The sequence below is a fragment of the Arvicola amphibius genome, chromosome 6, assembly GCF_903992535.2.
Source record: "Arvicola amphibius chromosome 6, mArvAmp1.2, whole genome shotgun sequence".
Taxonomy (NCBI): Eukaryota; Metazoa; Chordata; class Mammalia; order Rodentia; family Cricetidae; genus Arvicola; species Arvicola amphibius.
This window is the reverse complement of record NC_052052.2, coordinates 7,175,077-7,198,776: the sequence shown is the minus strand read 5'-3', so window position 1 is coordinate 7,198,776 and position 23,700 is coordinate 7,175,077. Positions and strand designations below refer to the sequence as shown.

General features: G+C 49.0%; 1 protein-coding gene across 1 annotated transcript; it reads right to left on the bottom strand.

Moving 5' to 3' along the window:
• Window positions 1-2,681: 2,681 nt before the first annotated feature.
• On the bottom strand, window positions 2,682-20,417 carry Pgd (phosphogluconate dehydrogenase). The gene is made up of 13 exons (XM_038332667.2): window positions 20,291-20,417; window positions 19,771-19,846; window positions 18,720-18,899; window positions 17,401-17,466; window positions 16,466-16,584; window positions 15,554-15,623; window positions 13,292-13,426; window positions 10,323-10,512; window positions 6,362-6,492; window positions 6,056-6,189; window positions 3,804-3,903; window positions 3,552-3,674; window positions 2,682-3,453 (listed from the first exon to the last, which is right to left on the bottom strand). Exons 1-13 carry the CDS (start codon window positions 20,296-20,298, stop codon window positions 3,334-3,336), a joined length of 1,452 nt encoding a protein of 483 aa, XP_038188595.1. The 5' UTR covers window positions 20,299-20,417; the 3' UTR covers window positions 2,682-3,333.
• Window positions 20,418-23,700: the final 3,283 nt, after the last annotated feature.

Below are 23,700 nucleotides of genomic sequence, written 5' to 3'. Positions count from 1 at the left end.
CTGGGTTAAGCATGAGGGAGGAGAGAAGGGTTTGTCTCCACCTAGAGGAAGATTCCATGCTTTGCAGCAATAAGACCACAGGTCATTGGGTTTTGATTATTCTTTATTTATTTATTTTTTATTATGTATACATATTCTTCTGCAGGCCAGAAGAGGGCACCAGACCTTATTACAGATGGTTGTGAGCCACCATGTGGTTGCCGGGAATTGAACTCAGGACCTTTGGAAGAGCAGGCAATGCTCTTAACCGCTGAGCCATCTCTCCAGCCCCTATTCATTTTTTTAAAAAGCCTCTGAAGACCTTAATCGATGTCCTAGTCTCCCCAATTTTCACACAAGCTTCTCTTTATGTGAAAACCATCTGTTAGTCAGGATGGTGGTGAATACCTTAGGCTGAGGCAGGAGGCTAGTGATTTCAAGGCCAGCTTGGGCTACTGAGCAAAACTGAGTGTGGTGGTGCACACTTTTAATCCCAGCACTCAGGAGGCAGAGGCAGGCAGATTTCTGTGAGTTCAAGATCAGCCTGGTCTACAGAGTGAGTTCTAGGACAGGCTACAAAGCTACAGAGAAACCCTCTCATAAAAAACAAAGACAAACAAACAAACTTACTTCTCAGTCAGTCCCCACTCTTTGTTCTCCTCATCCTACCTCATTCTGAAGTGGCCAATTACTAGGGTTAATGAACATCACTGTGGTGACCTGTGGGTTTGAGTCTAAGCACAGGCTAGGGCTGAGGCAGCATATTGCAGGTGTACTTTGGAACTATTTTCAACCGATAATGCAGAAGCCTGTACTGGCCACTAGATGTCATCATTGTCCCACTGATGATACAGGAGCCTATACTGGCCACTAGATGTTGTCATCATTGCCCCACTGATGATGCAGGAGCCAATACTGACCACTAGATGTCACCACTGTTCCACTGTACCAAGGTCAGGGTTGCCTGGCTATAAAAGCATACTTAGCACTGAATCTGGCCTTGTTCCCTCCTCAAAAACCCTAGCTGCTCCTTCTCTCATCTGCCCACTGTGAACCTCATTTCATAAGCAGAAATAGTTACAGTACAAAAGAGTCCCTTATGGGATTGCTTGGAAGTGATCTTCATCCTCCAGTTCACGTGTGCAGAGCTAGATGTGTCATCGCGCCCAGAAAGATACACAAACTATGGCCCAAATGTGGAGGTCAGAGCTCAACTTCAGGAGTTGGCCCAGAGACTGAACTTGGGTGGTCAAACTTGGCCTTTCCCTGCTGAGCTATCCTGCTGCTGCTTGTCAGTGCTGGGGCTGAGCACAGGGCTTCACTCATGCTAAGCAAGTGTAGTAACCACATTAAGAGATGGGGCTGGATTAGAACACATGTGAAAAAAGCAAAGTTCATCAGTCACTGGGTATGTGCTTCAAATCTGTCTGGGGAGGGAGGCAGAGGCAGGTGAATCCCTGGTGCTCACTGGCCAGTCAGCCTAGCTTAATTGGGCGAGCTGTGGGTCACAGTGAGACCGTGTCAAATAAACAATGAGCCTCCACATGCACACGATTGTGCTGCAACGTGCTGAGGTGCATGAGGAAAAGGCCGTCAGGACAGGTTGGAATCTCAAGTCTGCCTACATGGCCTTGATGAAATTGTACATTAGTCCTCTGGCAGGTTTGCTACTGAAATCTTTTGTGTGAGATTGTATTCATGGGTACGTGTGCCCAGAAGCATGGACACCAACTGAGTTTGTTGGAAATGCAGAAAGCAGGGCTCCACCCCAACCAGCACTTTTTGAAGCTCTCCAGGTGTCCGGGGACATCATGCTGGTGGTACAGAATGAAAAGCACCAATCTGTTTTTAATTAGTACACCTACTGTGCACTCCATGCAGGACACGGGCCAGAGGCCTTCTGAACATCTGTACATAACTCCCAATACAGGTCAGATCCCCATGGCAACTGCCGTGTGGGTGCTGAGGACCAAGTGCAGCTCTTCTCGCTGGAGAAAACAGACCGAGGGCAGGAAACACCTCCCCAGTTACACAGCCAGTAGGAACGGCTGGGCTAGGACCCCATCCTAACTTCACAGCTTCTCGTGGGGTGAACTAGAAAGGGCTGCAGTTGAGCGTCCCGGCTCTCAGTTCTTCTTTCTCATCCTCGGTTTCTCTACTGCTTCTCCCCAGGATTTGCTCTATTCTCCAAGGACCCCTCTGCCTCTAGCGAGTGCTTTTCAGTCCTTAGTCTGTAAACGGGGGCTGGAAGGGTGGGTGGGCCTGGTGTTAAGGACGCACCCTGTACTCCAGGAGGATCATGAATTGGAGGCCATCACCTCAAAAAAAAAAAAAAAAAAAAAAAAAAAAAAAAAAAAAAAAAAAACCCAAAACATAAGGATTTGATAAAAGCCACTTTCCTTTCCCATGTCAGTTCTGCCTGCTCTGCAGCTCCTGAGACTGAAGCCAGAGACAGATGAGACACACCAGCTGTCCAAACAGGCATTGTTTGCTCTGCTCTCGGGCCCCTCATGGGACTAAATGGGTCCAGAAAAATCATCACAGAGCGGAGTTCACTGCTGGCCTAACACAGTCCGATGGCCCCAGTCCAGGTAATGGTTATCAGTAAACAAGACAAATGAAAAGCCTGGTGGAGGAACAGATCCAGGGCACTGGAAATCCCAGGCAGACCAGCTTTCGTACAGCAGGAGAGAGCACCAAGCTAGTCTAAAGAGTTTATTACAAGTGTGTGGCAGGGTACATGGTACACGAACTTCCAGGTACCTAGTGTGTCCGGTAAGAAACAGCACAACACGAGAGTCCCTATCCATCTACTCCTTGGTGCCTCCTCACCTCCCTCCAGACTTAATCATCACCTTCAATTTAATGTGTCCTGTGTTATTTGGAGTCTTTAAAGAAAACAAATCACTTCCCATCTAGTGAACTCAGTGCAGACCTTTCTGCCCACGGAAGAGCAGCTGGCATGCGCAGGCATGGCCAGAGAGCGGGTAGAAGAGGGTAACTATATTTAGCTTTTACTGAGTGGAGGTTCTGAGTGTACAGAGCCCATACGCATGATCCATGGTCCAGGACACCCAGCCCCGCTGTGTGCTAAGAGCTGCAGCCTGTCTGACCCACATGGCACGACTCAGTCAGGGGGCGGTCACACAGTGGAGCACAGGATCCTGGGCAGTGCGAAAGGTCGAGGTGGAGCGCATGCTGGTTCAGGACTACCAGACAACGGACCTCAGTGACTTCTTCAGCAGTCACAGCCAAGACTCGGCCAAAAGATCTGAGCAGGAACTAGGGCAAAGAGGAGTGCTGGTGCCACAGGAACTGTCCTGTTGGTGGGAGGGAGGGCGAGCCACAGTCCTACTAGGCATTGTATGAAGAGGACGACACACTGCCACCGTGGCCCGTCCAGTTGGTATGGATAAATTCTCCTGGTTTGGCTAAGAGTTCATAGGTGTGAGCCCCAAAGTAATCCCGCTGAGCCTAGGAAAGGAGTGCAGTTGATTGGTTAGGTTGACAGGTAGGCATACAACCCTCAGGAACCAACCAAGTTCAAGGGTACTGCCTGCTCCCAAGCTCACCTGGATGAGGTTGGCTGGCAGCACCTCATGTCTGTACCCGTCGTAGAAGGAGAGGGCGGTAGTGAAGCAGGGCATGGGGATGCCTGCTTGCACCCCAGTGCTGACCACCCGCCGCCAGGAGTCCTGAGCATAGAGAGCAGAGAAGTCAGTGGCTGGGTTTGCCCAGAGATGCTGAGTTCCAGTCTGCAGGAGACTCCACCAGCACCAATGCTGCTGAATGAAACAGCCCAGCACCCGTGGCCAGTTACGCACCTGGCAGTTGTCAACGGCTGACTTAAAGAAGTCATCAAGCAGCAGGTTCTGAAGCTCAGGGTTTCGCTCAAACGCATCTTTAATTTTCCCCAGGAACACACTGAAATAGTTTGCAAGAAATCAGTCTCACGACAGCAGCAGTCACTGCACTCCACAGAGACACAAAGTCACGGCTCTCCCCCCTGGAGCTAGCAGAGTTAACACTGAGCAGCACAGAGCAGCCAGTGACGTAAAGGTGTTTGCCAGCAAGTCTGACATCTGAAACAGTCCTGGTCCCTCATGGTGGGAAGAGAAAACCAACCCCCACAAATGTCTTCTGACCTCTACACACAACTGTGGGACATGTGCATCACCCTGCAAATTCATGGAGAGAGAAAAAGAGAGAGAGTGTGTGTGTATATGCTGCTGGCATGCATGCATGTCTGTGCAGCAGAAGAGGACATTGTACCCCTTGGGACTGGAGTTACAGATGGTTGTGAGCCACCACGTGGGTGCTGGGAATTGAATCAAGGTCCTCTGAAAGAGCAGCCAGTGCTTGCCCCCACCCCTGGTTTTTTTTTGTTTTTTGTTTGGTTTTTAATTGAGACAGGGCTTCTCTGTAGCTTTGGTGCCTCGGGAGTGCTGCGACTGAAGGCGTGTGCCACCACCGCCTGGCAGTCAGTGCTCTCTAACTGCTGAGCCAGTTCTCCAGCCCCGTAAGAACTACTGAAAAATAATGTATTTTTCTCAAGTACAATGAGGTGGAGATAGAAGGATCAGTAGCTCAAAGCCAGTTTAGGCTATGTGAGACCCCTATAAAACAAAAAAGGGAGTGGGCCCCAGGAAACAAGTCCAGGGCCAGGACACTTCTCAGAGCTAGCCACTTGCAGCATGTGGTATAGACAATCCAGTTGGAGAGACTGAGTTGTCCCTCAAGTGTGGACAGGGGATGGGTTCAGTAGAAATGTGTGGGTGCACAAGACCCTCATCAAACAGCTTAGTATTAATGTGCCAGTGACATGTCAGCAGGGAAGGGGCCTACGACCAACACTAAAGACTCCCAGGTAGCACAGGTGGAAGGAAGGACTGAAGGTGAGCGTAGGCATCGTAATGGGCCTGACCTGTAATGGCAGCGGGTGAGTTTATGGCGGCAGGACTCCGGGGACCTTTGACACTGGCTAAGCAGTGGGGTTTCCAGGGACGGAACAGATTAGATAAGAAGCAGGAAACGCTCAAACCAAAGGCTATGCTGGATCGTAGCAAGATGGAGTCTCAGCTCAAGAACTAATTTTCAGACCCAGAACCCTTGAATGAGGGGCAGTAGGTCCCCTGAGGAAGTACACTGGTGAACTGCCCAAGAGCCCCACTGTTAGCCTTTCTCCAGCCCTTCCCCAGGGGGCCCGCGGCCTTTACAAAGGGGCAACTGTGCTGTGGGTGGGGGAGAAGCGACTGCTACTAAACACTGTGGCTGAACTGACATTAATTCTGGGTCATGCCAAGAAGCTCTGTGGTCCTCCAGCTAAAGTAGGGGCTGGTGGAGATCAGATTAATGGTTTTGGCTGAAGTCATACTCACAAATAACAACAACAAAACCATACACAAGCTCTGTATGTTTTGAATCATCTCTAGCTGGCTTACTGTGATATAAATGGTATACAAAGCAGGTTCACTGTGCTGCCTAGAGAATGATGCTAAGAAAATAGTCTCTAGAAGTTCAGAACATTTTCTGGTGCTAGTAGTAGAGCAGGGCCTAGCAAGTGTTTTACAAATTTGTTTCTTTGTTTTTTGAGACAGGGTTTTTCTATGTAGCTATGACTGTACTGGAACTATGTAGCTCAGGCTGACCTTGAACTCAGAGATTCATCTGCCTCTGCCTCCAGAGTGCTTGGATTATAGGTATGCACTACCACATCAGACCCCATTTTTTTTTTTCCTTTCTTTCTTTGTTTTTTCAAGACAGGACTTCTCTACGTAGTCCTGGCTGTTCTGGAACGTGCTCTATAGACCAGGTTGACCAGAAACTGAAGAGATCCACCTGCCTTTGCTGTGCTGGGATTAAAGGCATGCACCACCACTGACCAAGCTCATTCTGCCCCAGATACTTCTGAACTATAATTGTTTTAAGGCATAGAGACCTATCCCAAAGGGGGGCTGTAACAATGTAACCCACACTGTTGCCAATGTTCAGTGGCAGGATGGCTGTTCCCAGTTAGAGGGAAATACAAGCACTGCCTAGGCCCTATGCAGGCAGCCCTGAGTTCACCTTCACTTACCTTCTGATGATGCAGCCCCCTCTCCACATGAGGGCAATGCCACCATAATTGAGGGTCCAGCCAAACTCAGCGGCTGCCTGTCTGAGCAGCATAAAGCCTTGCGCGTAGGAGATGATCTTGGACGCATAGAGGGCCTAGAAAGCAACACCAGACTGGTTAGTGGAGTAGCCACACCCACCTCCCAGGTTCCTTCTCACCTCAGAGAAGACCCCAGAGAGGAAAGGCTGGAAATGAGAACATGGTGGAAGGTCTCTATACCCCACAGCCTTTCCCCGGCCACAAAGGCCAAGGCTAGGGGCTGCCCACCTTTCGAATGTCCTCCAGGAATGACTCCTTACTGCCAGCCAGCTGGACCTTCTGGGGGCCCTTGAGCTTCCTGCTGGCCTGGACTCGCTCCTCCTTCAGAGAGGACAAGCAGCGAGCGAAGACAGCTTCTCCTACATAAGAAAGAGGGAGTCGGTCAGAGAAACCCGAGGAAAGGATGCGCACAGTCAGAGATCCCCAGACCAACACCTGGGCTAGGATCTCTGATCAGTTAATTCCACAACTAAAACTTTAAGTTAGCATCCCAACACAAATGCATCAACCAAAGACCAACCCAAAATTCAAAGGCAAGTTTCAAGGTGAAATAGAGGCAAGACAATGATTACATATAATTTACATAATTACTCAATATTAACCCAATAGTAAAATTTCAGTTTCTTTTTAAAAGAAATTAATTTTGTTATGAGACTGAACTTCGTAAAGTATAAGCTACCTGAAACTTACTATGTGGCAGAGGATGGCCTTGACGCCCTGGTCCTCCTGCCTCTACCTCCAACTGCCAGGATTATAGGTGTGCACCACACCTGACTAAAGAAAATCATTATTTTTTTTTTCCCCTCAAGACAGGGTTTCTTTATCCTTTTTTTGTTTTTTTTTTTTTTTTTTTTTTTTTTTTTGCTTTTAGGCTGGCCTCAAACTCACAGAGATCCACCTGCTTCTGCCTTCTGAATGCCAGGATTAAAGGACTACTGCCCAGCTAAGACAGGGTTTCTTTATGTAGCCTTGGCTGTCCTGGAACTAGCTCTGAAGACCAGGCTGGCCTCGAACTGAGAGATCCACCTGCCTCTGCCTCCCGACTGCTGGGATTAAAGACGTGCAACACTACTGTCCAGCGAAAACAAGTGCTCTTAATAGCTAGGCTATCTTACTAGCCCCCAGGCTTAGCTCTGTTTTTTTTTTTTTGTTTGTTTGTTTTTTTGGTAAGATTTATTTTTAAGGGTATGTGTTTCCACATGAGTGAAGTGCCCTCAGAGGCCAGGAGTCAGATGGCACTAGAGTTACAGGGGGTTGTGCTCAATCTGCTGTGGGTGCCAGGAAGCCAATCGTTGGAAGGGGAGGGCATGCTTGTAACTGCTGAGCCGTGGCTCCACCTTCCAGGCTGTTTTTACACCCACAACCACTGGTTTCACAATACCTTTCAATACAGAGCATGAAGACATTTAATATTTTTACAAACCACTCTTGTGACGGCCAGTTGCTCAATTTATTGAAGATGAATGAATTTTCTTTTCCTCCACCACAATGGGTTGAACCTCTGGGGTTAACAACTAATTTGGAACTTCAGTTCTGGGAAAAGTGTGCGAGCCACAGCTCGAGAGCGAGGTGAAAAGGCACCGTCTTCTTGCCCTTACCCAACCCGTCCTTCCGTGCAGCATGACTTGACAGTTGTGCAACAGCAAGCGTGGCAAACCCTCCTGGCCATACAGTAAGTTGGACTGAGACTGTGTCCTTTTATTCATTAAGTAGGAAAGGACCACATCTGCCAGCGTGGTGGGAGGGACCCAGTCTCTAAAACTGAGGACAATGCTGCCACACGCAGCGAGTCGGCGGGGGATAGGTGTTCCCTGCACACAGCACTACTGGGATTGGCCAAAATGCAGCCAACTTCCTCCTACCTGTGCAGGGCGGGCACACACACACACACACACACACACACACACACACACACACACACACCTGCCCTGTCCCACCCCAAGTGTCTAACACAAGGTGAGCATGACTAAGCAGAAAATAAAGGAAGGAGGAGGGAGAGACAGCCACACATCCGTATCTGGAAAGGTAAACAGGAAAATGCCCGAATTATCAGAGAAGAACTGTTCCACCAGCAGACTCTTGTGAACACCTGACTCACTCTGGTCATAACCTTGGCAGAGGGGTATTCCATTCTCTCTCTTAAGAAAGAAAGACAAGGTTGGCAGAGTGCTTGTCATACAAGGTCCCCAACACCTGTGTAAAAAAGCTAAGATGTGGCCACACATAACTATGACTGTAGCCCAGGAGTGTCAGAGACCAGTGGTCCTCGTAGCTGGCTGGCCAGTCACTCTAGCCAATCAGGTTCAGGTTCAGGTTCAATGAAGAGATTCTGTCTCAAAAATAAAGGTAAAGGGTGATTGGGAAGTGATGTGGAATGTCCTTCTGTATATGTGTTGTTTCTATTGGCTGATGAATAAAACTGTTTCAGCCAATGGTTTAGCAGAGCAAAGCCAGGCAGGAAATCCGAACAGAGATATAGAGAGAGAGTAGGCGGAGTCAAGGAGACAGACACCATAACATAACCTTACCCAGTAAGTCACAGCCTTGTGGCGATACACAGATGAATAGAAATGGGTTAATTTAAGATGCAAGAGTTAGTTAATAAGAAGCCTGAGCTAATAGGCCAAAGACTGTTGTAATTAATATAGTTTCATCGTGAATTATTTGGGTCTGGGCGGCCGGGAAACGAAAGAGCAGTCTCCTTTTACAGGGAAGACAGCTGATGCTGACCTCTGGTCTACACATCTGTATGCATGGGAATGTTCACCCACACGCATATACATATGAAGACACATGCACATCACATATACACAGGACCAAGGTGATCTTGAGCTCCTAGCCTCAACTGATTTTACTGTCATAGTTTCCTAAGTAACTATGGTTACAGAAGCACACTGTACTTTATTCTTTTTTATTACCTCCCTCCCTCTGCGAATGCCGTGGCATTCATATGGAGGTCAGAAGACAATTCGCAGGAGTTGATTCTCTCTTTCCACCATGTGGGTCTCATGTGTTTATTTGTTGTTTATATTTCAAGACAGGGTTTTTCTGTATAGCTCTGGCTATCCTGTAACTTACTCAGTAGATCAAGCTGTCCTTAAACTCACAGAGCTCCATCTTCTGGGACTAAAGGTATTTGCCACCACCTCCCAACTTTTAATTTATTCTTAAAGAATCAGTTTTTGCATTCAAGAGGTAGAGACAGGCAGATCTCCATGAATTTCAGGCCTGCTAGGACTACGGAGACACAAGGACACAGTGTAACTCTGTCACAAACAAACAAACAAACAAACAAAAAGAACTACAACAACAACAACAAGAAAAACCCAACCCACAGCCAGTTTCTTATTCTCGTTTCCAGGGTTTGGTTTTCTCCAGTGCCAGGGATCAAACCCAGAGCTAGACAAGCGCTGTACCAACTGAGCCACACCCCAGCTTTCTATCTGAGTTGGATGTGTAGTCCACTAATAGAAAGTTATGTGGATAGTGGTTTTCTTCTAAATGAGAAGGTGAAGGAATCTAGGCTATGCCCCATTTTTTCTATATATGTGGGTAGAACCTGTAAAATATTAGTAAATGCTGACTACATAAACAAAATGTGTTTGTCTATGAACTTTTGTTTTTGGACCCATTACAGAAATCTTAGCAAAACAAGCCAAAAAAGCCATGCATACCTGCATTCCCCACAGTCTGGAGGCAAGAAGATATGTGGCCAAGGCTAACCTGAGCTACTACTTATCGAGACTGTCTCAAAAATCAACTGGACAAAGGTTTTTCATGTTATTGACTATACTTAGTCAAATGTTTGTTTGTTTTGGCTTTTCAAGACAGGGTTTCTCTGTGTAGCTTTGGAGCCTAGAACTCACTCTATAGACCTGGCTAGCCTTGAACTCACAGAGATCTACCTGCCTCTGCCTCCCGAGTGCTGGATTTAAAGGCGTGCACCACCCCTGCCTGGCTTCATTCAAATGTGAAAATATCCAGATTTAAAAGTGCACAGAAAGGACGGTAACATCTGTGTTTACCTCGGAGCCCATAAGGAGAGTTCCCCACGTGCAGAAAGAGGAAAGGCGCACTGACACCTGAGCAGGCCCAAAGACTGTCTCCAAACTGTCCAGAGCAGAATTCCAGAAGGACACCAGGATCACAGCAGTGGGACCAAAGGCACAGGTGGTAGATGTGACATTACCAATGAGGGTGACGGGCATGCCGTAGTCCAGTGCTGAGATGGCGGTCCACTTCCCAGTGCCCTTCTGCCCAGCGCTGTCCCGGATCTTTGGTAACAGCTCTTTGCCATCAGTGTCCAGGAACTTGAGGATGTTAGCGGTGATTTCAATCAGGAACGAGTCCAGCTCTGTCTTGTTCCATTCCTCAAAGGCCTATACACAGAAGAGAAGGCAGGGTGGGTTGGGTTCTGTGGGCACCCTGGCTCATCTGCCGTATCCTTGCCTCTGTAACTGGTGTGCTCACTGCTGCTAGGCACATGGGGCCAGTAGGCCCTCCTCTTGGTGGCCTGTAGCCTCCTACTGCAGCCCACTGAGTCACTCAGCAGGTCAGGCAGCTGTGTTGAGTGTCAGCCTGGCGGCTTAATTTCTTTTTTTTTTAATTTTTTTATTTTTTTATTTTTTTGGTTTTTCGAGACAGGGTTTCCCTGTAGTTTCTAGAGCCTGTCCTGGAACTAGCTCTTGTAGACCAGGCTGGCCTCGAACTCAGAGATCCGCCTGCCTCTGCCTCCCGAGTGCTGGGATTAAAGGCGTGCGCCACCACCGCCCGGCGCGGCTTAATTTCTTACCATTGGAAATGCCCTCTCCTTGGAGCCAAGCTCCTCACTTCACTGGGGTCTATGCATGCTGTCACCTTCTTGCCCTATCTAAATCCATCTCTGGATGGAACTGGATGTAGCTCAGTGCTGGAACACAAGCTTAGTGAGCCTGAGGCCCCGAGTCCCATCCCAGTACCACAAAAATAAAAACAAGAAACAAAACGAAACCTGTCTGTTAAGGTTGGAGAGATGGCTCAGCGGTTAAGGGCAATGGCTGCTCTTTTAGAGGACTGGGTTTCAATTCCCAGCACTCACATGGCAGCTCACAACTGTCTATAACTCCAGTTCTGGCACACTCACACAGACATACATACAGACAAAACAAAGCAAAAAACATAATGCACATAAATCTTAAAATAAAAATATCTAAAACCTAACCCAACCTAAAACTCTGTCTGCTAGTCTCAGCTTGCTTTGGTCTGTAACAGTGATCACCAGTTTTCTAGTTCACATTCACTCTTATTGTTTGTCTTCCAGCTCCGGAGTGCAGACTTCAGTTACCGTCACTGCTGCGCGCTCACACAGCCAGCACCGCACACATGCTAGGCTACACTATCTGAGTTCTACCCTGCCCTTCACGGTCTTATACTTAGCGTTTAGAATAGATCTTGCATATAGTAAAGCACTCACTTTGTTGTAGAAATACTTTTTGTTTGTTTGTTTTTTTTGAGACAGGGTTTCTCTGTGGCTTTGGAGCCTGTCCTGGAACTAGCTCTTATAGACCAGGTTGGCCTCGAACTCAGAGATCAGGCTGCCTCTGCCTCCCGAGTGGTGGGATTAAAGGCATGTGCTACCACCACCCGGCTAGAAATACAATATTAAGTAAATGAATGAAATACAAACACAAAGATAATGAAAACTAAGTTAAATGTTTTAGAATGAATAAGGGAGTCAAGCAGCTGCCAAGATACATGAGGGTCAGGACTAAAGCTCAGTGACAGTCCACGAGGTCAAGTCATTCCCCCCCTACAACCCCCCCATACACACACCACACACACACACACACACACACCCTCGTGCACAAGACCCGCAAAGCCAGCAAACTCAGCCAATATTCTGGCAGGCAACAGTAATTAAGAGTCAGTGGGTTACAATAAAGAGAGAAAGAGAGACAGAAACACAAAGGGAGAGGCCATCATGGAGGTAAAGGGTGTTGTAGGGGAGAAGAATGGGAACGCTGGGGTGGGTATGATCAACATACACTATCTGTGTATAAACTGTCAAAGGACTAACAAAAGATTCTGAAAATGACTGGTAAGACATACTTGCCTATGTTGGTAACTAAATTTTTTAAAAAGATTTATTTATTATGTATAGTGTTCTATCTGCATGTATGCCACCAGACCAGAAGAGTGCACCAGATCTCATTATTGATGGTTGTGAGGCACCATGTGGTTGCTGGGAATTGAACTCAGGACCTCTGGAAGAGCAGGCAGTGCTCTTAACCTCTGAACCATCTCTCCAGCCCTGGTAACTAAATGTTTATCTAAGGATGCTGCACTGGGGAAAAAGGTCAGGATGGGGCTGGACAGTATGCGGTGAAGTGCAGTGAGACGCTATAGGGGAATCCAGGTGGTGTGCACACACGATACGACAGTGAGGGTCTTCAGTATTTGAACAATTTCATAAGAAAATGTGGGGGAAATGCTTACGTTTCTCCACTGGGATGAACTTAAAATTTTTTTAAAGGTGTATTACTGTTTATTAATATATTTAATCCTTATGTTTGGGTATTTTGTCTGAATGTATACATATGCACCACCTGTATCCAAGGCCCACAGAGGTCAGAGGAGAACATCAGATACCCTGAACAAGAGTTATGGATGACTGTGAGCCTCCGCATGGGTTCTGGAAACCCAACCCTACCAGCCTTCTGTGGGAGTACCAAGTGCTCAACTGCTGAGCTCTCTCCCTGGCCCTGGGAGGAGCAGAGGAACTATCAGGAGTAACTTCCAGAGCTCTAGTCCTCACTTGGTCAACAAGGACAGCCACACCCCCTTAGGAGCCAAGGTAACTGAGAAAGAGCAAGGAATGGGATGGGCTCTGGGACACAGCCCTTGCCTACCGTGCCTAAGGTCAGGCCCTGGGTTCCACAGGGAGGGGGACACACAGTGCTGACCAAGTCTGGCTCACTAAGTGCCAACAATGATTACTGCTTCTTGGCTGGATATCACATTTTATGATGCCATTACCACAGCTTCCCTTACATTAGGCTGAGTTCATGTGGGCCACCAGACAGCCAGGCAAACAGGAAGGAGGAAGTATTAATTGTCAGGGGCAAGTTCTCCCTCCTCCGATCAGTGCCTACTGAGGTGGAGGCAGTGCCTGGGACTCACCTGGGCCATCTCCTCATGCCGCATGCCCAGAACATCCTTCATCAGGTGGTAAGCCTCACAGATCAGCTGCATGTCGCCATACTCGATCCCGTTATGCACCATCTTCACAAAGTGACCAGCCCCCTCGTCTCCCACCTGTCAGGGCAATCAGCAACAAGAGGCCTTCAGAGCAATAGACTATACAAGAGAAGTCTCAGAAGACACAAAAGAAGACTTCAGATCGGCTCCATCTCACACAATATCATGAGAAAACAGTGTTTTTAATAGGAACCCCCCAACATACCCAAGCTCTTTAGCCTGTATTTCCCACTATTAAAAGCAACTCCCTACTCCCCAGCTCCAGCCACAAGTTAAAGTCGCCCCAGTCTTGAAGTCACCACATTTCTAGCAGCTGCTGCTTAAATTACTTGTATCTTTCCCAGATACAAATGTAATGCTGTCGTTCCTCACAGCTGAGGGTAAAATGTCCTTCTACCAAGGTACCGCCATGATCTTTAAAGTCCAGAAATTCATTTCCTCGTGGTCCTCTCACTGACAAGGTACTGGCTAAGCTGGTAGGATGTATCCAGTTTATCACGGGGACTTTACAAAGGGCCTTTCGGTCGTGTTACTCTGATCAAAGCTCTACCCTCTAGAAAGGCCACCTCTGAAAACTGCCCAATGGACAGGAACAAGAAGGAGCGCAGCAGAGTCAAGAGCATCACGGCACAGGCTCTGCGTTCATGCAGCTGTCTCCACAGCAGGCGGCTGGGACAGTCTTCCTGGCAGTCGCTGCTGTGTCGACACTGTGATGCTTCTGTCAGACAGAGGCTTCCTCTCTCGCTGGCTGGCCCCTTCGAATTGGGACACTAACTGTGCAGTGTGGGGACATCTTACTTCACTCTCCTGTTGCCCCGGCAGTGGACAAACCTGCGGTCACCCCCTTTCAGCCTCTACCATTTACTCTTATGGCCTGACCCAAGCTTTAGCCACGGCAGTCAACTCTGGCTGAGTCAAGACCCACAAGTGCGAGCTGGCTTTTCCTGTTGACTTTTCCTAGAGGGAGTTAAAGGAAGGTAGAATTCTAAAGGTTCTACTCTGCCATCAGGGAAGGAGTCCCTTCCACTAAGAAGACTGGAAAGTTTGGATGACTTTTGCATCACCTTAGCAGAGGGTGACTGAACTTGGCACTGACCCAAAGCTGGCAGGTCGGTGGGAGGGTTTCCCTTATGCCCAAGGCTGGGCCCTTAGGTTATCCCTATCTTAATCATATACATTACTAAAATGACCAAGTGGGCATATAAAATAACAGGTATAAAAAGGGAGCTAGGTGTGGTGGTGCACAGGTCTGTAATTCAGGAGACTGATGAGGGAGCACTGAGGGCCCAAGGCCTGCTCGGCTACGCAGTGAGGAGACCCTGGGTGCTGGGGATGGTCAGGTGGTCCAGAGGTGAAGGTGCTTGCTGCCAAGCGGGACCACCTGAGCTTGATTCCAGCACCCACACGGTGGAAGGAGAGAACCGACTCCTATAAACTGTCCTTTGACGTCCACACGTAGCCTCAAGTTCTCCCATGCATATACATCAGATAGACAAATACAACTCAAAGACAGAGAAAATGGAGGGGGAAAAGGAAGTAAAATTAAAGGAAGGAAAAGCAGAAGAAACGCTGGTGAGAGCATCGAGATTGTCGGGGGCAACTGGGGATTTCTCAGACAAGTCCTCCTGCAGCGATCTGTCCCAGGTCACACCATCGGTGAACAAAGATCTCATTGGCAACTCTTGCCGCCTAGGCTGCTGTGCTCTTCCATTCATGGCACTGGCTGAAGCCACAGTGGGATATTTATTCTCCAAACAGGAGGGAAAGTGCCTAGGACCAGACTCCTGAGCGCTGGTGAACATCCAAATACGGAAAACCCAAAACAAAGGCTATGCGAAGATCCTCAGATCCTTGCGGCCTGAGACACCGGCGTGACACGGCAGCAGGCCCGCTCTAACTCCAGCGTTCCCTGGCCATGAGGTAAAGCACTGTAACGACCCTTGCTCCCCAGCTCCTATTTATGAAACCCTCCTGTTAGGAGGACTGAGGATCTGCTCTTAACACATTAGCATCCAGGCCCTGAAGGGCTGGTTAGGGCACAACGCCATTCAGACAGGCAGGGATGTGCTTCTGGCACCAGCCGGGCAGTGACTTAGATGGAAGCTTGGAGCACAGAGCTAGCACTGGGACCAGGGTGGTCTTTCTTCAGCCGTGCGGGTGGTCAGAGGGGAGCCCAGAACTTGCCCAGTCACAGCAGGGTTCTCCAGTTCCTACTTTTGCAGCGATGGCTTGGAAGATCGTCTTGATGTGGGGCCTGTGGAAAGGGGAGGTACAGTTCAGCCAACCAGAGAAGGCTGAGCTTTGGGGTCAGTGCTCAAGGGCACTGCTCTGCAGTAATGGATATGCTCAGCTCCCTGGAGAAACCCCAGTCCCCACTGCTGACAGGTGTGGACCCCACACCCCCGAGAGGAGGCCACAGAACACCCGAGTCAACACAAAGGAACAGGCAAGGCGGAAGCACCACGGAAGCACCAGAAGAGAGGCAAGGGACGTGGCGCAGTGGCAAAGTGCACATCTAACATGCATGAAGCCTTGGGTTCCGACCCCGAATCTTGCTACCCTAACCCCCACAAAACACTAGAAGACTCTTCTGTCACTTTATCAGAACAAGCCATACAAGATCATCCTCAAAGACACCCTCCCCAGCTGATGTCTGCTACCTGGATCAGAGAGCATGAAGGGCCATGGACTGAGCAAAAGCAGCTCTCCATTTCACCCCCCCTCACTCTTGGCTCACAGGAAACCCAAGACCTCCTCACTATGCTGCCCTCTACCAAAGAAAAGGGCACCCTCTCACAACTTTTTGGTACAGACCCACAAGCCCAACACCTTCAAAGTCAATGCTTAGGACTGGGCTAAGGTATAGCTATCTGTACCTTAAGTTTCCAATTGCCAGTGACCTGTCTCTGACAGGACAGGTGAGAGGAAAGCAAGCACACACGTGACGTAAGAACAAACTGTTCAGACGACAGAGCTGTGCCTAGTGCCACCAGTTCTAACCCCCATCTCCACAGATCAAGCACAGAACTGTCTCCCCGTCCTGTTCACACCAGGCCGGGCCTACACGGAAATGTACGCGGTGCTGATGGTACTCACCAGGCCTCTTTGTTCCCTCCTGGCATGAGTGACGGCCCGTACCGAGCCCCTTCCTCACCACCACTGACTCCACTCCCCACAAACAGGATCCCCTTAGCCTTGAGGTCCCGGCATCTTCTCTAAAAGAGAGAAAAGCAATTTTAGTGTTTTCTCACAAAAATAAATTCTTTTTGATGAATGAGAGGATGTGGAAGGCCAGTACAGAGAGCTCAAGTTTGCTAGTAAATGACCTAAGGGAGTAGGAGCAGACAAGCATTAGAGTCTAGACACCCAGTGTGGAGGGCCGAGCTTTAAAACAGTAATAGACTCCTGGAAGTCACTCGGAAGGCTACAAGCACAGGAGGATTACAAGTTACAGGCTCTGTAAAAAACTTAAAATAAAAACTTGATTTTTGAGAAACCTACACCACCCCCAAGGTGGCTACCTGAATACACGCTCCTATCTTAAAGGAATAGACTATACAGGGTAAAATGCAGTGAAGAAAGGGTTTAGTGGGTGACCCACACATGTCACACTTTAGACATGAGACGTGGCCCACACACGTCACACTTTAGACACGAGACTCGCCTTGGCATCAAGGCATCACACACCGTAAGGGCAGTGCTTCTCAGCCATGCTGCACCATGGCATGCTACGCATTATAGAAGGCAGAGATTATGCAAAACAGCTCTCAGCCTGTTGTATCTAAGCCATCGTCTCCTGAGTTACTCACATAGACACAGACACACACAACACACACACACAACACACACACACACACACGCACACACGCAACTAGGAGTCTCACCCATAAAGTGTCTTAGCAGCAAAGGCTGAGATCTAGCCCACCAGCACCAATCCCCAAAGGATCATGAGACAGTTCATTCTGCTGTCACATTTACAATGCTAATGTTTCTTTCAAGACCCGAAAGAATTTGGACTGAAGAACACTTACTGTTGTATCACGGTATTCAGAATTTCCTCCATCAATGATGATATCACCAGTGTCCAGCAATGGTACCTGTAACCAAATACGAGCTTAGGGTGGACCAAAGACAGAAATAAAACATACCTAGAACACTAAAAACAAGAATGTATTCCAAAGAAACAGCGGGAAAGCATTCACTTTGTATACTCCAATAATCCTCTCTGGCTCTAACGGCAACTTTAAATGGGAGACTACTAACCCAGTCAGACCCCTCCACCACATACTCTCCCTCTGCTTTGCCCCTTCCCTGTGACGGGACCTCACTGTGCAGCCCTGGGTGGCCTCACTTACGAAGACCCACCCGCCTATGCCTTTGGAGCGCTGGGGTTAGAGGCGTGCATCTTCACGCCTGGCCAGCTTATGCTTTACTTCTCAGTCTCCCCTTCCACAGCTCTGCTTGAGAGCGCTTCAGTACTTTCCTACGTTGAAGAAAATTCAACCAGTTTTCAGCCACCGTTTGGGAGCAAACAGCGGACAGCTTTGTCTGTCCTTCATCACAGCGCTCTTCCTACCTAAGCCGCCTATTTACACCCCCTAAAAAAAAGGTGGAAGAAGAAAACTGACTCCAAAAGTTGTTCTGACCTCTACCTGCATGTCCGCCCAATAATAATAATAATAATAATAATAATAATAATAATAATAATAATAATAATAATAATGAAATAAATATAACCTTGGTCCAGTGAGAAGGCTCAGTAGGTAAAGGTACCTCCCATCAAGTATCAAGTCAGACAACCCAAGTTCTTTCCAGAAACCACATGGGGGAAGTAGAGAACCAACCCCCACAAACTGTCCTCTGACTTCTATATCCAAATGTGTCATGTTTACACCCACACAAATACTAAATAAATGTTAAAAAAAAAAAAAAGGAGCTGGAAAGAGAGAGCTTAAGATCACTGACTGCTGTCACCAAGGACCGGGGATTGATTCCTAGCATCAACATGGTAGGTCACAACTGCCTATTAACTCCAATTCCAAGGGATCTGACACCCTCTTCTGGCCTCCTCAGGAACTTCACGAATGTGTGCAGTTACACATGCAGGCATATACATACATATTCATACACACATATAAAGTAAAATGAAAATAAAGTCTTTTTGGAAAAGGAATGTAAGAATTACTCCTGGGCACGTGCCAGACTGAAACATTTAAGCTATCATTTCCTCAGAACTGATTAGTTCCTATTCAGAAACTGAAAAGAAAAGCATCTCTGAAGTAGGACATTAGAGGGAGGAACAGACACAGGCTCTGAGGCGCTAGCAGAGTTTGAGCAGAGCTGGCCTTACCAGTTTCTCGATGAAATCATCGACAGCTTGCCCGGCCTTCACGAGAAGGATGACCCGGCGTGGCTTCTTCAGCTTGGAGACCATCTCCTTTAAGGACTTGGCACCAACCACTTTGGTTCCCTTCGCCTCGTTGGCCAAGAAGTCATCAACCTTGGAGACGGTCCTATTGAAAGCACAGACCTGGAGGAAAAAAGGCCCACTTAGAGGATCTCGGACACAGGTGACCTTTGGGTGGAGGGTCCAGAATAACAAAATAGTTATTTGGTCCGAGGTCTAAAGGGAGCTGGTCTGCCTTCTCTTTTTCCTAAGTGCCAGCAGATCCCTGCAGTTAGGTCACAGCAGGATGAAGCACAGAGAAGGGAGGAAAAGGCCAGCCACCACTTGTCGCTTATCAGGCTGAGCCTGTCACTATGGCCTGGTCATCCTGGCCTCTAAACCATGTTACTATTTAGGAAGAACACCCAGAGCACATAGGCAGGAGGATCTTGTAGCCCCCGCTACTCAGCTGGCTAAGTTGAGGATTGCTTGAGCCCTGAAGCCGAGACTCCAGTGTGGCAACACCATGAGACGCTGTCCACAGGGAAAAAGAAATCCCATTTTCCCTTGCCAAGTCTCGCTAGTCAACTGAGCTACAGCGCTCTATCTCCCTTTACATCAGCGGCTCTCAACCTTCCTAACGCTGTGAACCTTTAATATAGTTCCTCATGTTGTGGTGACCCCAACCATAACATTATTGTCGCTGTTTTCATAACTACTTCATGACTGTAACTTTGCTACTCCTATGAATGGAAATGTAATTGTTTTTAGAGCCAGAGGATGGTCAATGGGGTCGCGACCCACAAGTTGGGAAGCACTGTTTTATAGTCTAGTCCCCTCTCTCTAAAGAGGCTCCTTCTTCAACTACACGAACAGCACAATTAGAGCAGGACTTCTTTTACAAACTAAGCAACAACAGGGATCACTGAGTGAGAGGCGCTCTCCAGTCGCCTTGAGATCTGCAAAAAATGAGTCAGTGCTCACCCCGGGAAGGCAACGTGCGCCCACCACTTACCACAAATCCATGGTCATTCATGTTCAAGATTAAGTTCTGGCCCATGACAGCCAGTCCAATCAGGGCAATGTCAGCTCTGGAAGGCCGGAAAGAGAAAAAAGAAAGGACGTTGGTGCCACTTGGTCGCTTTTAACAGGACAGGTAGCCCGTCTGCTCAAGCATGCCATGCACCTGGGACCGCCCGCACCCCGCTGATCCACGGGCCTCCGAGTTCCTTCTAATGGGTGCCCCGGCCTTCGCCCCTGCAGGCCCGGCCCGCAGAAGGGGCGTGGGCCGTCCCCCACCCACTGCGGCCTGCCTTCCCCGCGAGCCCGTCGCAGCCGCGAGCTCCCACGCAGGGGCGGCCGGGCTGCTGCAGCCCACGGCGGGGACCCCGAGGTGCAAGGGTGCGGGCTGCACAGGGAGGGTCAGGCGACCCCCGGGGCTGCGGCGCGCAGGGAGACAACCGGGCAGAGTCCCGCCAGCACCACGCTCAGCCCCGGAAGTGTCCCGGGCCTGGCTGCGCGTGCCGGTCACTCACTGGGCCATGGCGGCGGCGGTCAGAGCTGGGGCTACAAGGAAGGAGCACGAAGAACTGAGCGCTCCGAGGCAAGTGCGGGACGTCCGGCTCCCGGCGCCTCAGGAGGCTCACCACGACACCGGCCAATCGGAAGGCAGGGGCGGGGCGATGCCCCACGCTATTGGCTCGCTCCGGCGCCTGTTATACCACCTGAGGGCAAACGGACCCGCCCACCCCCGGGGCCGGATGTGTAGAGCGCCGATCAGTCGATGGCACCGGAGCGTCCAAGGCAAGTTCCAGGGGATTGCGTAAGTGATCCACTCAGCCGCACGCTGCCTCCCGCCGGCGCGGGGGCTCACGTGTGCACAAAGAGAAGACCCTGGGCTTGGTGCTGCCCGAAGGATGTAATCCCGGTTAGACCACACTTGACAATGACCAAGCCCACTGGCGCGCTTGGTCCCTCTACACTTAGGTAGGAATCCAGTCTGATTCTTCTGTGGAGCTCAGTGTGGTCAGCGTGCACCATTTTTGCAGGCCCAGGGACAGAGGCACAGACTGGGGCGAGATGGTCAGCGGGAAAGGCGACAAGAGAACCAAGTCCACGAAGTTGGCTTCTGACCTCCCCCGGCAGCAGTGACTCGTGTGCCCACACGCACGGAAAGAAGAGAGCGTGGAAGAGAGGCTCGAGGGTTTTTGGTTTTCTTTTTAGTTGTTTATTGTTTTATTTCATGTGTATGGGTTTTGCCTGCACGTAGGTCTCTGCGTGCGTGCGTGCCTGGTGCTCAGGCAAGTCAGAAGAGGGTTTGGGATCTCCTGCAACTGGATTGACAGACAGTTGTTACCCACCACGGGGAACTCGGACCTGGGTCCTTTGGAAAAGGAGCCTGTGGTTTTGTTACTGTTGTTTGGTTTGTTTGTTTTGGGCTTTTTTGTTTGTTTTTGTTTTTCGAGACAGGGTTTCTCTGTGTAACTCTGGCTACCCTGGAACTCGCTCTGAGTAGACCAGGCTGGCCTTGAACTCAGCGATCTGCCTGCTTATTCCTCCTGAGTTCTGGGATTAAAGGCGTGTGCCACCACCGCCTGGCCAGCCTGTGTTTTTTGATCTAAACTGAGAGGTCACGGCTTATCGTTCTGTTGGTAGAGTGCCTCCCTACCACGTGCAAAGGCCTGGGTTCTATCCTCAGAGTCAGGTGTAGTGGACACCCATAATCCCAGCAGCGGGCGAGGTTCATCGCGGCTTTCCTTGTCTGTCCATGTAGGAGCACTGGGGTTCCAGTCCTGCTCAGGCTCTGGCTTTACATGGGTCCTGAGGATCTGAGCCCAGACCTTCATGCCTGCTTAACAAAGGCTTCACAAGGCTGGTCTTTCTGATACATGTCTGTTGGGAGGCTGAGGCAGGAGGACTGCTGGGAGTCTAAGCCACCCCAGGCTACAAAGTGAGAATGAAAATGAAGTTCATGGTCCAACACCACAGAGATTTTATTTGGTGTGTGTGTTTTTTTTTTTTTTTTTTCCGAGACAGGGTTTCTCTGTAGCTTTGGAGCCTGTCCTGGAACTAGCTCTTGTAGACCAGGCTGGTCTCGAACTCACAGAGATCCGCCTGCCTCTGCCTCCCGAGTGCTGGGATTAAAGGCGTGCGCCACCGCCGCCCGGCTCACCACAGAGATTTTAAAAGCCTGGAGATGAGGGCTATCTATGACTGAGACCCTGTCTCAGACAAGCAAAACAACAGAACATTAAAGCAGAAACTTGGCTTTATTTTTTGGCCCTCAGGGCCTTCCACAAGCTAGACAATGGGTTGACTATAAGAACAGAGAACATCCTGCAGCAGCTTCCATATGGTACTTGTCTTGGAAATAACAGTCTGACCAGCTCTGAGGGGGGCAAACTTGACTGTGTTGCTGTTTACAGGGGGCTACAGGAACAGGGACAGCAGTCACCTGCCAGAGACACAGAAACAGACAGAAAGACAGGGAGGGGAGGGCAGGGCAGATGTGGCTCAGTTGGTAGTGTGTGTGCCTGGCAGGTACTGAGCCCTGGGTTCAATCCTCATCACTACATAACACCAGCACTGGTGAGACGCTTGTGTGAGTAAACTTTTTATTTTTTTTTAGGTTTTTCGAGACAGGATTTCTCTGTGTAACAGACCTGGCTGTCCTGGAACTCCCTGTGTAGACTAGGGAGGCCTCTAACTCAGATATCTACCTGTCTCTGACTCCCAAGTGCTGGGATTAAAGGTGTGCTTTTAGGTTTTTTGTTTGTTTTCTCTCTCTTTTTTTAAGAGTATTTATTTATTATATATAGAATATTCTGTCTGTGTGTATGCCTCCAGGCCAGAAGAGGGCACCAGACCCCATTACAGATGGTTGTGAGCCACCATGTGGTTGCTGGGAATTGAACTCAGGACCTTTGGAAGAGCAGGCAATGCTCTTAAACTCTGAGCCATCTCTCCAGCCCCTGTTTGTTTGTTTGTTTTGAGATGAGTAAAAGCTCATGATTTTATTGTTGGCTCAGAACTGGATCACTTGACCCTTTCTCTTCTTATTGCCTCCCGGTTGAGATGCTTGCATCTCTTACTAGCCAGCACTCTCTAGATCTGCAGTTGGACTCAGCACACTCCAGTCTCAGCATGGTCTTTGTAGTTTTAGCTTTTTTGTGGAAATCAACTTTGTCTGCCCACCATAGTCTCTTTCCTGTCGTCATGCTGCTCTCCCTGGTCATACAGAGAACCCTTACCCTTCTTGTCCTGTGTCACTTTGTGTCAGTTTCTTGCAGAATGCTCAGAGGGTCTTAGGACCCTCAGGTCTTAGGATATTATTGGCGGGAACAATATCAGTACCAAAAGAAAGTCAGTTACTAGGGTTTTTATTTTTTTTTTTGCCTCAAATTCACAGAGATCCACCTGCCTCTGCCTCCTGAGTGCTGGGTTAAAGGTGTACACCACCACCACCTGGCTCAGTTACTAGTTTTTTTTTTTTTTTTAAGATTTATTTATTTATTATGTATACAACATTCCTTCCATGTGTGCCTGCACGCCAGAAGAGGGCACCAGATCTCATTATAGATGGCTGTGAGCCACCATGTGGTTGCTGGGAATTGAACTCAGAATCTCTGGAAGGGCAGCCAGTGCTCTTAACCACTGAGCCATCTCTCCAGCCCCAGTTACTAGTTTTTTAAGGCAGCATCTTACTGTGTAGCTCAGGCTGGCCTCAGATTTGCAATCCTCAATTCCACCTCCTGGGATCGCAAGCTTGTGCCACAACACCCAGCTCCAAGTCCATCCTCTTAAGTTCAATGGGAAGGAGTCGGACCCGGACCACCAGGGAAGAGCTGGGTCAGCTGTCTTTCTCTGCAGGATCAGAACACTTTGCCATTACTCCTCTACAGGATATCATGGGCATTTCTCTCTCACAGGCTGGATTATAGCAAAT

Excerpts from the sequence above, each read along its gene's own strand:
- Pgd (XM_038332667.2), bottom strand. Across the intron at positions 6,190-6,361 it reads TCCTGGAGGACATTCGAAAG|GCCCTCTATGCGTCCAAGAT; the intron begins GTGGGCAGCCCC and ends GTTGCTTTCTAG. Across the intron at positions 3,454-3,551 it reads TGCCAGCCAACCTCATCCAG|GCTCAGCGGGATTACTTTGG; the intron begins GTGAGCTTGGGA and ends CTCCTTTCCTAG.